General features: G+C 39.5%; 1 protein-coding gene across 5 annotated transcripts in view; it reads right to left on the reverse strand.

Annotated features, from left to right (window-relative positions):
- Positions 1 to 1959: 1959 nt before the first annotated feature.
- Positions 1960 to 14943, reverse strand: part of cntn5 (contactin 5) — a 112609-nt gene continuing 99625 nt past the window's right edge. For all 5 annotated transcript variants that reach the window (XM_085244051.1, XM_085244049.1, XM_085244047.1 and 2 more), the window contains 8 exons: positions 12277 to 12426; positions 11526 to 11596; positions 4918 to 5152; positions 4724 to 4833; positions 4429 to 4615; positions 4153 to 4265; positions 3334 to 3502; positions 1960 to 2868 (listed from right to left, as the gene is read on the reverse strand). In XM_085244051.1, the coding sequence (XP_085100177.1) occupies positions 2765 to 2868; positions 3334 to 3502; positions 4153 to 4265; positions 4429 to 4615; positions 4724 to 4833; positions 4918 to 5152; positions 11526 to 11596; positions 12277 to 12426 (1139 nt within the window). In that variant the 3' untranslated portion in view covers positions 1960 to 2764. The remainder of the gene's footprint in view (positions 2869 to 3333; positions 3503 to 4152; positions 4266 to 4428; positions 4616 to 4723; positions 4834 to 4917; positions 5153 to 11525; positions 11597 to 12276; positions 12427 to 14943) is intronic.

Here is a 14943-nt window from a genome sequence, read left to right on the forward strand (position 1 = left end):
TTAAGACCTTTTTTTAAGTGAAAAAACATGGAAGTGCATGTGAAAATCTCTTACTGTATGATATTACAGTTTACCTCTTACTGTAGCGGCTGCATCTGTTGGAGGACCCTTCTTTGCAGTTCTTCTCTGGCAATTTCAGGACGAGTGTTAAACTGTGACCTGCCTCAAAAGCAAAGTCACAGGGATCACTCAGTTCTAAATCACAAAGCGATTCCCTGAACAACAACGCTGCAAAGACAATTTAATACTTGACTCTGTAAGTTTTATAAAATGGAAGGACAGTAGGGAATGCATGAAGCGGCAGTATGAAGATATTGGCTGGTTGTTTTTTGAAAGGCTGTTTTTGACACAGCAGAGTCACTCTCCTTGTGTGCATGATGCAAGTGTCAGAGAAAGCTAACTCAGAATGACAAGGGGACAACCTTTACACGTGGCATGCTAGCTTCAAATCATCCAATCTGTTTTGAAATTTAAATTCCAAAAGTATTGTTTTCGGAGCAAGGTTGCTCCGCTTTCGGTTTGACATTTTAGTCGGTGTGTGGCTAACCCAATCAAAACCAGTGTAGTGTGACTCCTTTAGTCACACTACAGACAGGTAGGCCAGGTTATACACACGTTAGAAAAATGTACCTAAGGTAATATTTTTATGTCTATTTCTATGGCCAAGTCATTAAAAATATTCAAATACTACAGTAATAGCAGCTTATTTTTAACATACAAAATGTAACTACAAGTAGTGTCATCAAAAACGGCAAAAAATATTGTTTTTTTAATCTCAAGCAATATGAATTAGACCCAATACCATTGAATATACTGTAGATTACTAAAAAGCACAGTATATCCTGCACACATCCACATGCATGCACACACACACTGACATTAACCTAGGGGGAGTTCATGTTTTAATTGCTGACACTATAGCTTCTGGCTCTCTGAACCAAATGGGTCCCCTTGCTGGATACATAATCCATTATCATAAATCAGATGCGCCAACACAGTCAGGTGCTGCATGAATAATTAAAGGTTGGTACATTAGCACTTGTGTGGAGGCATGTGTTTGAGCCGACATCATTGAACAGGCTAAAAGCACCACAAAACCCCTCCATTGACATTAAACAGCTTAATGCTTAGCACTACAGACAGAAATGATGTACAAGTTAGAAAGAGGAGACCACTCTCACCATCCTCCCCTTTTGAACGTAACCAAAACAGAGTCCGAAAGAAGAGTATCTATGGGATAGACACTGCTCGGAGCAGTGTTCGTCCTCTGTTCTGCTGTGTGGTCGTATCTCTTGTGGTTGAGCCAGCACCCTTGTCTGAACCTGCGCGGGTGAGCCAGGTTACTCTGACTCTGTAATAGAGTCCACAGAGCTAGAGGCAGAGGAAGCAAAAGGTCGGTTCAGGCAAGAAGGCTTTAGGACTATAGATCTCCATACTAACATTAATTACACTTGAGGCAAATTCATTTGGATTTCTGCCCTGTAAGATAAGCTTTTACTGCAGACAAGGCAAGAGAGAAGCCCAGGAGGAAGGAGAGATACTCTTGATGCTGTCCTATTTGGCTCTGCAGAGTGTCTTTTATCACACAAAGTTTTGCGGCCTCTAATGCCACGCATGTGAAATTTAATCTACCCATATCTTACATGACACATGGCCAAGACTCCTTAAAATGCAAACCTGTGTGATAGCTCAGCAAGATTCTATATGATTTGAGTTTTAGTTTAAATATGTGAATGAATGGCCTGTTGTCCTGATGGAAGCAGTCATCAGAAGATGAGCACCTGATGTTGTAGTCCGTCTGCTTCAATGTTTGACCTTTTGTGTCATTTTTGTGTTCAGAGATGGTTTTCTGGATACCTTGGGTGTAGCTACTGGATATTAGAGTTATTTCACGGACACACACGCACACACACCTATACGAACAGACATTCTGAAAGTCAGAAATTCCAAAAACAATCATTTAAAAAATATACATCACATTTATTTGTACTGACACCAGGAGTCCGTACAGAGCTATCTTTGTCTATTAATGTGTTTGGGCACAGCATGTACCCAAACCACTGTTTCCTACTTCCATACATCCAACAGTTAACAAACTGTATCACCAAGCATTGCTTAATTGCTACCAAAAAACAGAGTTTGACATAGCTGACACACACCACTGTTTTTCTCTAAAGGTAACACAATGTACAAAAAGCAAGTCTGGAAATAGTAAGATTCTTGGTTCCATAAAAAAAACTTTTTTCTCCTCAATGTGTGAATAAGAAAACAATGCACTTATCTCTACTGAGCCTCTGCTGCATTGCTTGTTAGGCAGCCAAGGGGTAAATTGATGCAGATAAGTAATGAAAAGAAACAGGTCGGCTGATCCCTGTATTACTACCACAGCAGCTTTCAAGGAATTGTTCATGCTCTGTAGAGCCCCGGAGCTGTAGGAGCCGTCTGGAAGTAGTTAGATGCCAGTCATTGAGAGGAACACATAATGTTAAATTAAGTGATTAAACAAATCCTTCCACATAATGTATACTACAGTACAACACTATTGTGATGTTGGAAAGAATGGCGCAACTCAAATGTCTCAAAGAAAACTGAATTGAAAAGGAGGGACTCTGAAGAGCTGCATGTGAACTGGCAGAATCAAACCCCTTCAGCACACCTCAGGCCCTTTGAGATGGGTAAGGCCGAAGCAAGCAGGCAGTCAGAGAGAAAAAGGGAGCAGAAGACTGGTGGCTCCCTTCATGAAAGTGAGGACACCACCGTGGCCTCACCAGGAAGCTGAAGGCACCAGAAGAACCAGGAGGATCGCAGTCCATGTTAGGCTCCGTGGCAGGCAGTGCACTGAGCACTGGTTGCTTTTTGCTCGGACACCTAAGGAAAGCAAGTGGATGAGAGGAGAGTCAATACAAAGATGAATTCTTTTTTTAATGCTAAATTATGTATTCAATATAGTGGTCTATATATCGGGAGCGTGTAGCTGCATGGAAATAATCTTTTTCCTGAAGGGTGGAAAATGAGTGGTGGAATATAGAGACAAAGAGGAAAACTGCAACTGCCTTTAAAATCTGGCTGGTCACACGTAACACTGCAAAGTTTCGGTTCATTCTGTTGCTTAGAAGTTAATTGGCTGTGCAGGAGTAGGAAGGTTTGTGTGGGCGAGGTAATTAAAACAGTATTAGCCAAAGAAAACTTGGCTCGCTGAACAGCTGTGGTGACTAAATTAAGGGCAGGACATAAGATTGCTACAAAGAGAAAACAGCTTGTGCATAGAAATTGGATTTCAGAGGTCATGTAATGTGAGTGAGAAGAGAGGCAACTAAGCAGCTTCCAGCTTACCAGAGGAAGTGACAAGTCGAACTTGGGAGCTGAAGGCTCCCTCTCCCCCTTCACTGAGCGCCCGCACCTCGATGACATAAGTGCCTCCCTCTGGCAGTGAGAGCATGGTTGAAGGGTTAATGGTTCTTGTCACCTGGTTGTGGCCTCTGCCCTCCTGTTTCAGTAACACCTGCATTACATATGCACATTGAAGGTTTACTTCACTTTTTATTTCCCCGTATATCACACTAAAAGTGCATTCAGACCCCTATGAAAGAAAAAAATGGTCAAATAAGCTAAGTGTATTTGCAGATATATTCTTATTTGTTACAAAACTAGGTCAGTAGAAATGCAGCAAGCCAATCTTTATGAGAAAGTAGTAGTTTGAATGTAAACCCTGCTGAAGGTAATGGTAATACCTATTGCATTTATATAGTTGTGTATCATAGGTCATTTTTCAATCTTTTCGAGAGGTATCATTTCTCTAAGATACAGTCGGGGAAATAATTATTTGATCCTAATAATTATTCAACTTTTATGTAATGTGTTTTTGTTTTCGTTGATATCCCGTCTCTCTCCATTAAAATGAAACGACCATAAACATTAAAGACTGTTTATTTCTTTGCGAGTTAGCAAACATGCGCATTCAGCAGGGGATCAAATAATTATTTGCCACAGTGTATAAACTATAAACATGGCTACTCATGTGGAGACGAGCAGAGTTTGAGATCAATCTTTAGCAAAATCGAGGATAGGATACTTTGTTTGGGAACTTTTCCTCCCTGCATTAACAATTTACCAGATTTTATGTAACTGAACAATATAAGGATGGATCATTACCATGTACCCGATGACATCAGACTCATTGTCTTTTGCCTTCACGGGGTCCCAGCTTAAGGACACGTTGTTGCCCTCCTGAAGCCAGTGAAGGTTGGCTGGTGGCTGAGCAGGAGCTATGGATATAACACAACACCCAAAGTCCAAATTTAAAAAGACTTTAAAAGAGAGCTTCAGCCAACTAGGTCAATTACTACACTTTCTACAGGCAAGCAAACTTAACAAGTAGCCTGTATTCCATATATAGTATTATGAGATTAGTGTCAGTGCTGTACTCACGGGGTTTCCTGGTCTTGGCTGTGACAGCAGTACTGCCAGGACCTTGGCCAATGCTGTTGAAGCCTTTTACTGTAATGGCATACACACTGTTCCCCTCTAATCCTGTCAAGACCATCGATGTCTCATTTTTTACAGTTTGTTGTTTTTTTCCTGACTCCTCCAGCTCCATATCCTTCCAGTAGCTGACCTGTTAATAGAAATTAAGGACAGAAAAATGCAAGAAGGAGAACGTTTTACAAAATGTCACACACCAAAAGTGTGCAAAGAAACAATCACAGACATAATTTATACAAACCTCATATCCTCTTGGTTTTCCAGGACCAGGCGTGGGCGATTTCCAAGTCACTCTAATTTCTGAGGAAGAAATGCCGTAAGCTTTCACATCAGACGGCGCTTCCCTTGGCTCTGTAAAACAACAGTGAAGATCTAATGGAGAAAACAACTCCTCCTCTGTCTTTAAAATTCATACAACCATGAATATTAACTTACCCCCCTCAGCAGAGTGGATGATGACAACTTTGCTAAATGGCCCATCTCCCTTATTGTTGTAGACACCAACCTTCACTTCAAAGGGGGTAAGAGGAGGGAAGGTCTCGTCCCTGTATTTGTACATCGTAGAGTCTGCGGAAGTCACCATCTTCTCCTTCCACCCTCGTGTCCCGTTGGCACGAAATGCAACAATATACCCAAAACCCTCACCATTTTGGAACTCCTCAGATACAGGCTGAAAACACAGAAAGAGGAGACTCAATCACCATGGAGTGTATTTCACTGGTATAAGAATACAAAAGCAGCTCAGCAGCACTTAAACTCTTTGACTGAAAGTGCATCATTTTCACAATTTCCAATCTGGACAGCTTCATCATTGAAAGCAAGGATCTCATTGAATGAAAAAAGAAGTTTCTCCTCTGCGGTAATCCCGTTTAACCAGCTTTCAATTTCCTACCCATTTACTGCAACTGTCTGCCAGTATTAATAAAGATGCAGTCAGTCTTGAGCAATGGAAACAAATCATATCTGGCTCAGTTGTGCCCATTATGTAGCTATTTATCTTTCCATGTCTGACAGGAGGATTTTGGGGACACGGGTTTCCAGTGATTATCTGTGGTTTTCCTATAGTGGTGAAACTGGGAAGTGTCTTCCACAGCTGCTCTGTACTTAATCAAATCAAGTGCCAATTTATTAAGTGAGCTAGAATCTAATTAAAATATGAGCAGCAGGGATTAAATCTTTGGCTAAATTTAATAAATGACAAACACCTGTACACCTGTTTTTGGCAAGTATGCTGCATTTGCTGTAATGTGTTGATTTGCATAAGCTTCAGAGTGATACAGTCCCCTGAAGGCATCACCCGCATTAGCTATCTAGTCTGTAGGGGGATTGCGTGGGAATAGAGATGTAGTTCACATTTCATTCGACAATGACCAATCACCGTGACTGCCTAATTACAGGGATGATCAGTGGAAATGAATTAGCTTCCATCAAAATTATTCTCACGGCTGGCAGAGATTTGAAAGAGATGCCAAGGAACACAGGTCTTTACAAAACAGCGTGAACAAATTAGCTAGTTAAGTTCAGAAAGACTTTGGGATGTGAGATAGTCACAGATAAGCGTGGACACAGTTTGAACTGAGGTAAGTCTTAAGGCTCAGTGATGGGGACTATGGAGGCATCACTAATGGTCCTCCCTTTGGCTACAAGTGTAAAAGCAGTCTCTCGCAGTCGCCTCTAAAGAGATGGCTGAATGAAGCTGCAGAGACTGTTTAGTCATTCATCCTGCTTAATAACCCTGCCCACCATGGCTGTCCAGGCTCTGACAACTTTCCACAGATGATTGGAAAGGCGGAACTGCCATGCGCACACATGCCCTGACTGCCAAAAAGGGCTAACATTCCTGCTCCGTCTCCTCTAATATCCATCTCCATTGATCACTGACAGAGTCTTGATTTATTTCCAAAAGCATTTAGCAGAAGCAAGAACAAATAGGGTAGAGCTAAAACTACTTAAAATGCCAAGAACCAGAAGGAGGCTACTGTATCAAAGTGAAGTGTCTCAGCATTGTGCTGTGATTCTCTCGAAAACTGACACACTTCCTGATGGGTGACCAATTCTTGTACCTCAAAATTGGCAGAGAGACAATATAATTCTTGAAGAAGCACTTAAATTTTTCACTGTTGTAGGCTCGCTACTTCACAAGTGACTTGATCTGACTGGAGAAAATGTCTGAATGAAAACAAATGAGGAGACTGAATAATGTTCGCTCTCACTTTTATGCTGAGCCACTCGTGGAAGAACCTAATTCTTCAGATCATGGATGTGCATGAACGAAAGTCACAGCTATAAACCTTATGAGGAGAATCGTGAGCAAGAAATTGCTGTTTGTAATTATTTAAATTCACGCATGACTCATAAGGGCTCTTTATTAGGCTTTTGTGTCATACCAAGCATCAATCGTTATTTTATGAGCTTTATGTGTCCCTCAACATGGGGCGCTATGGTATTTATAAGATGGATGTCATTGTGCTATACTAGCCAAGCTAATGACACTCTTGAGTTATAAATAGGAAATGGTCTACCACCAAACAGCATCCCATCTGGAATGGACATTATCCCCCATAATGTGCCATGGAGGTGCACATCTCCTGATGTGAAGGTTATCTTCCCAGTGGCAGTTGGGCTCCCATACTTAATAACTACAAGAATAACTGTCAGTTGCCTCTACATCTGTTCACTGGTCCCCTGTTAATGTATCCTTCAGCTGATCTCAATTGCAAATTCTCAGCTCTGCTCATAGCAATTCAGTAGCTGCATTGGCCTGAATCTGGCTGAGAGCCAGGCTGTCCACTTGGAAATGGTTCATACTAATATCCCGCTTACTTGTTGTGAAACTTATTATATTTTCTACAACTATTGTAGCTTGAGATTACAAACAGATTTTCATAAACACCTCTGGATTTAGAGAGAATGACGCTAAGAGTCAAGGTTAATCTTTACTGCGCCTCTCTGGTGGGACCAAATTTTAAATTCAGTACATCTTAATCACTTGCCAGACTGATGTAGCTCTGTGTAGTAAAGCCCAGCTGGCCGTCTTTGAACCGTGTCAGCAATTTTTGCAATTATTACCAAGTTGCGCCCTCTAACTTTAAGATCCGTGATGTTTAAGCAAATTTCTCAAGGCTAAATTAGAACCCTGTTTAAAATGCAATGAGCTATGATCTTGAGCCACTCCTTGGCCACTGTTAATAATAAGCTTGTAATAAACATGGTAATATTGCCACAGCTCCCAACACATCATCTATACATGTTGAAATGCAGAGCCATTTATAACCACAATCTGCACATGTGCTGGAAATGACTGTAGACAGATGTTTAGTCTGTTATCTCGTGTATGTTCTGCCTTTGTACAACAGCCAGTTCAACGGTTGGTCCTGAGGAAAACTGTTCTGTCCCAGTGGGCCAATGACTTTCCATATCTGAGTATAAATTCAATGAAAGTCAGAGAAAATCATCCAGTATATCACAGCAGATGGGTCTCCCACGTCTCTGTGTCTAAATGGAAAAAGGTCACTTTGCCCTAATGATGAATGTTCACCTGAGCCCCTCACAGCTCACATGGCATCCTATGTGATATACCCCTCTAGGAAAGGCAAGGGAGATAATGTGCATCTCCCTTGCCTTTCCTAATAAAAGGGTCAATGCTGCCTTGGAGTTCAGTGCATCACCACCTGGGTTATTTTATCTTTGTTTCTACAGCTGAGGAACTTTCCAGTATGTAGTGCAAACTGTCGTGTTTGTTGGAAATGACAGCTGCAGTAAGTTACAGCAACAAAGAAGTAGAGAAATTCTTTTCAATCAGCAACACACCGAGGGCCCAAGCTTCAAGAACTTTTGAGTTTAGGGTGTAAAAGCGCACTTTGGTCTGCTTTTGACCACCTACACCTGACACAGCTGATGAGAAAGAATTCTGTAGTGCTACAGCTTATGTCACGGTAGTATAGTTAAATGTGGTTTACCTCTTTGTTTCTGGTGTTCAATAAAAAAATAGATAATCTTACAGTTATGTCTTCTCTATGCAACAGTGCACAATTGTATTTGGTTTGCAAATCAGTCCCACTGTCGTGCCACATGTAGAATGGAAGTAGAAATAAAAGTGTATTCTTATATAAAAAATATATAACTTAGGGTTATCAAAATTCATTTTCTAGTTTTTAGGAACATTATTTACATTTTTTCCAAAACATCGCTGCAATCAAGCATACAGACTATGCACACCTGGACTGTAATTAGAACTGCACACCTCCAGGTGTTACTGTGGCCAGACATGTTCAGAAGAAGATGGAGTGTGCAGCTGTTTTCCCTGGTTGCCCGGTGTTGTGAATGGAGACACAAGGGGGAAACTGACATGAATGGTTTGTTTTGAGGAAATTATCAGTGGAGAAATAATAATTAATCAAAATGAAAAGGTTGGTGAACATAAAAAAACAGGTTTGGGTATTTTGCAACAGTCAGGTGTTTGATTAATAACTTTTGGAGTGAATGCCTGTATTTGTGGCTTGACACTGGGAAACACTGCTTGTTAGAAACTTTATAACGTGTACACACAGAAGGTGTAGTGGGCCAATAAAAGCAACAATGCCATGATAAGATGTGTATGTGTTATTTTTGTGATGTGCTGAAAGTGGACAGATGAACAATGAATAAATAATTCAGGTTTCAAGAGCTTTGTATTTCACAAAAGGAAACGATAAAAACTTATGTGAACTCGACACTTGCGCTCTCAGCAGGTAAGCCTTGATTGTGGGTAAAACACACTCATGTTTGACACCATTCTGTCACGGTCCTGGGCCTGTGGCCCAGTGTTTTGATTCTATATTATTGTTTATTGGGCTGTTTTCCTTTGGGTTCTTGGCTTATGACTACTGGTGTTTTGGTTTCTGTTCTATATTTCTTAGCTTGTGTATTCCTTTGCCTCCTGTCTCTCCTGATGTTCTCTTGTGTATTTTGGTTCTAGCTTTCCAGTTTAGGTTTTCTGTTTGGTTTTGCTTTGGTCAGCAATAAAGCTGCCTTCAAGTTCACGTTTTGCCTCCGTGAGTCCTGCATTTTGGGTCCAATTCCTGCCTGCCACACAGCACACCATGACACATTCTCGGTAGTTGGCCACTCTACCAACTCATTATTGAGTTGTCTCCTTTCACTTTGGGGCACATGAAGTCACAAACAGCTAGAACTGAAGAAGCAACCTCAGTGTTTTCAAGTTCATCCTTCAACTTATGCCTACATGTAAATAGAGCCCTGCTGTTTATGAACTATGGCCTTTGCACATTGTCTAAAGACATTTTAATTTTGGAAGTTTTAAGTGAGTAGAAAATGTCTAATGAGGTATATTTGTGCACTACATAATTTTCTCTGATACCTACAGTACTGTGATAAAGCTGAGTCACCCCTCATCATGTTACCATTTTGCTTCCAAGAAGCCCAACTTTCTTGTAAAGTTAAGTTGTTTTTACTTTGGACATTGGCTGCTTTTTCCATCATTTTTTGGCCTAGTCCTTGTATCTGAACATTTTAAGAGGAATGTTTCCCTTTCTTGGTTAAGCACTTAACACTGACCTATGTTGTGTTATATGACCTTATATATTCAAGCACAGAAAAGTCACCTGAATCGAAAGATGAACCAGTTCTGTGTCTAGACATTCCGTAGCAAAAACAACATATCCATGTACGTTAGCACATTTCCAATTTTTCCAAGGAAAATATAAAGAAATGAGAGTTGACTCTCCACTTTTGCACAGTGCTGTATCCCAAACTTGGTTCTTACAAAAGGAAATGTAAAACCTTGTATTAGCAGGATAGTGTAATCACAGGTACTATTAATTTGTTCTATACAAGAGTCACAACTTCTCTAAGATCTCGTTTTATTTTTTCGAGCTGCTGAAACTTTTGTCTATGTGTTAATTAGATCTCCCGCTGATGGTTCTGGGAATAGCATGACAATCAAATGCAAGTCCCTAAAAACACACCGAGCGTTACTGCAGCTAGTCATCGCATCTCACCTCAAGTGAATGCAACTGACTGGAAACGAATGCAATCATCTGTGTATCGTGAAACCATCAGACCATTTCCTTCAAGCTTAGAACCACAAGGACTACCGTCATCCATCAACCATGCTTTATCCTCCTTAATAATGTCTGACAAGTATTCCCAGGAAGTGAAGTTTTTTAGGATGAGCAGCACATGCAGCTCATGTGATGGCAACATCTACATGATTATTAGATGATATGCATTTTTTTTCTTTTTAGTAGTCACTGTTAAACAGTGAATAAAGTCAGAAATGTACTTAGTGATGTTTACAATAAACCTTCTTGCAGTGGGCTCGTTTTTACTCTCGGATTACATTACTGATTCTCATCATGCTGTTTCAGACGCGTCTAGGCGATGATAAATTTCCTTACACAGAGTCCCATTATCACATTTTTAATCCTAGTGAGTAATACTTCCTCAAGTTAAATGATGAATATTTACAGGCTATAGATGTCTTCTTATGTTTACTCATGTAAATGATCCTAAAAATAATCATCATGATGTGCCTTTATGCATGTGGGTTTCCACTACCAGAGGCACTGCTTTGTTCTACAGGGTCACAAGAGAAAACGAGAGGCACTATTTTATGAATCCAGAGAATAAAAGTAATCGGAGATAAGATAATAAAAATGGTATTAGTATTTCTAAATCCTTTTGGGGTAACATTTATTATCAGGGTAACTTTGACTTGCACTGATTATTGCAGTCATTATTCCTTGTTCTTCTATCTTCAATCTGGCCTCAAGACATTGACAAGCTTTTTATAAGATTCTGTAAAAACAGGAGTATGTTTATATATTTAGCATCTTGAATTTCAAAGAAAAACCCTTCTATATGTTATTTATGTGCTATTTCTGCTTATGATTATACGGTCTCAGAGGAATTCCAATGTTTGGATCTTGTGCTCGTGAGAAGTATTATTTTTAAATTAAGGGATTTGCCTTTAACACATTTAATTCAACGGGTTTTTTTTTTGCACATTGTCAAACTTGAATGAAATTGGACAGAAAACCTACCTCCCACGAGATGACCAGTTCATGTCTGCGCCCATTTCCTCCACTAACGTTTGATGGTGCCACTGATGGGACTGTGGAAAACAGAGAGGTTAACACTGACTACAAAATCTCCTTTTTTAAAACTATAGTCAAAGCATCAGAAAACAGCTAAAAAAAAAAACTACCTTATTTGGTGGCTGTGCCTTCACTGAAACATCTGTCAATCAAAGTGAGCGCTATTGTAGGTTTCCAGTGCTGTGTTTTGAACTGGAACCTATTTGTTGACATTTAGATCACGTATTGTAACTTTGGGATGGATTACCACAACTGTGCGTAGATACAGCTATTAGTCTGTTAATTACGCTGAAGAGATGGGACAGATTAAATAAGCCACTTTGAAATGACCACTGACCTTTATAATTATTGCATTTTGTAGACGGAAAATGAGCAGTTAGTGAAGCAGCACAGTGAATTTTTGCTCACCGTAAATGCTATATTTTGCTGTGTTGTTGCCTTGGGGCTTTAAAAGCCTGGCTGCTTTTACAGAAACACTAGACTTGTTGAAATTCACATTCATAAGCAGCTTACTTTCAACGTCCTCCCCAATTAAAATAGAGTACATAAACAGTGGGAATACAACATGGTTCTGAAGTGGCATATGGGGGCAACAGCTAAGCTCTCTAACAGCAATAAGTTATCAACTGGATTTTGAATTGACTATAATAAATATAATTGTGCTCTTACAGCTGATGTCTGTCAAAATCTGTATTACCTGCTTCTTTAGTTCTAACTCCTCTCGAAGGTGCACTAGGATCTCCGGTCCCAATTGCATTGGTGGCCACCACTCTAAATTCATATTCCACCCAGGGGTTGAGCTCCACAGCCATGGCTGACTCCATGTCTCCTGTCACTGGCTCTGGGTCTGCACACAAGAGTATTTCCTGTGCGTTTATTTATTCAGAACAACGTTGCAGTTATAGCACTTCAGTTTTCCTTATGTACAGTATATAATAGGTAAGTACCCTAAGTGCCAGCTTAGCGCTTTAAAGGTGTTTGCGGAAAGCACATTGAATAAATCAGTAAGGTATCATATGCCTTTTCTAAAATCCTCTCCAAAGAATAGTATAGCATGCAATAAACAGAAATAAAATGCAACCAGGAGAGGCCAGAGGTTTTTTTTATGGCCAAACAATCAAAGGTTTTGACTTCAATCATGCAACTAAGTAAGTGTTTCACTGTGAAAAGCCACTGAAACAGGCAAGAAGTGGAACAGATCTGGAAGAGCAACACAGCCTGGATTGTGGCCTACAAAGTTTTTTTTTTTACAAAGTCTGTTGACATAGTCTACATATGAAAACATACTGTGCATAACATTTCTTAAATCTAATCCTGTCAAACTGTAGAATGACATAAAAAAGGGTCACAATTTATGCCTGTATGCAAAATGTCAGTGTTGGGAGATTTTAACCTGCCTTTCAGTTAAAAACTAGTGTGAACTGAGCCAACAAAAGATTCCTTTGTTCTTATGGACTGTACAACTTCTTTATCATCCTCACAGATTCACTGTGACTTGTTATATTTTCACAGCAGGTGGTGATGTTACACAATTTGCTTTAAAGGTGATATATGGCATTTTGACGCATGAACAACAGCTTAAAACGTTACAGAGTGAAGGTGATTTCAACCATTTTTTGCAGTTTCAGCAGAACAAACCAATGCAATTAAATTACAGCCTCAGACTAAAGGAAAAAAAATCTGATTTTATGAATGTATTTAGAATAGAATTACAAGGAGATAATGCAACTAATCTAGTTGCTTCAGCACTGCCATAATCAAGCGTTGTCAATATTGATCCTGCAATAACAAACAAACATTGACTGAAAGCATATCCATGTCACAAATGAACCAGAGGTCTCTAAAGCAGTGGAGCTTACACTCTTATCATTCACAGCGGCTCACGATGAGATCACTCTGTCAAGCAGGCTGCTCTCCAAACATGAGCTGATAACTCTGTTTGTAAGGAGCAGGAGCTAAAAACCCAATCCCCTTCACGCTAATCTTAACAAGTTCAACACTGACAATATATCAGAGAGACCTAATTGTGCTTTATCAAATTAAATGTAGTTGAACAGACATGATGTGAGAGGAGGGTATACAAAGTATGATTTATATATCTGTGGGGATGAATCATTATCACACCTTAAACTCTGCTATAATTATCACACGCCATATTAAGATGGATTACACACGACGCTTAGCAAGCCTTCATTCTTTAATGCTAAGTGATAGTAATTGATGGCTATTCCATGTAGTTACAGAAGAAAAGGATTTCTTTCTAAGCACTGAAAGTGCGTTTTTTACTAAATGAACATAGATCGGTTTTATAATTCAAGCCCAAAAGGTTAATTTCCTACTTACTGCTGACATGACACTGACTAAAATTCACACCAGTGACATTTGATATGTGCTCAAATTACTTTCTGCTGAGCACCTCTGAAAAATAGCCGAATTCAACTAGAAAATGACAGAAAACTGTGTTTCATGTTCTTTATTAAGACCGACTAGCTGTCGCACTACAGCACCAGCCTCAAAGACTGAAACAAACGGGCGCATCAGCCACATCTCCTCCTTCGCTTAGTGTCTGCAGGAAGATGAAGTGACTCTTGCTCAACACGCACAAGGCAAGGAGCAAAATGAAATTACCCTTTTGAGAACAGTGGTATGAGTGCAAGAGGGAAGGGTAATATGTTGTATTAGTTAATAAGTGTTCTTATTTAAACTTGTACTACTGTACTACTACTTGGTAAGACAGTATTTTTTTAAAGCCATAAGCATTGTCGGGATATGACAGTGCTATTTTGTTGGAAACTGCAGTTTCAAAAAATAGTCAATTCCAATAGAGTCTCATTTTAACTTTACTGGAAAAAATAAGCATGTTTAAAACTTGACATAAATGATCCCCATAGTTAATTTTAGCCTAAGACAACTTCATAGATATCGACTTTTAACATATCTTCTTGTGATTTGTTTAATTGTACTACTATACACGACAAGAGCATTTTTAAAGCCTTCTAAAATTAAAAAATTTAATATTTAATATTACAGTTAGTTAAAAATGCACTTGCTAACCAGGTTATCTAGAAACAAATTCACCAACTTCCAAGGTGCAAGGAGACGTAGAGGTAAGTTCAGCTGCATATTCATGACTCACATGGACAAGCAGATAAACTAGAACTAAAATAAACTCAGACTGCACTGGAGTGACTTCATACTCTGTTAGGCATAGCCTTCATTCAAACACTTGAATGAATGAAACAGTGAATATGATCAATTTGCTTCTTATTTATCCTATCGTATCCTATTCCTACTGTTAAAAATCTCACACGTAGAAGGCAATGTTTACATGGGCATCAGAGAGCACTGTTTTCATAGTTTTTTC

Source organism: Mchenga conophoros, linkage group LG14, assembly GCF_057382185.1.
Source record: "Mchenga conophoros isolate Kocher_MC1m ecotype Shallow Benthic linkage group LG14, M_conophoros_male_GT1.1, whole genome shotgun sequence".
Taxonomy (NCBI): Eukaryota; Metazoa; Chordata; class Actinopteri; order Cichliformes; family Cichlidae; genus Mchenga; species Mchenga conophoros.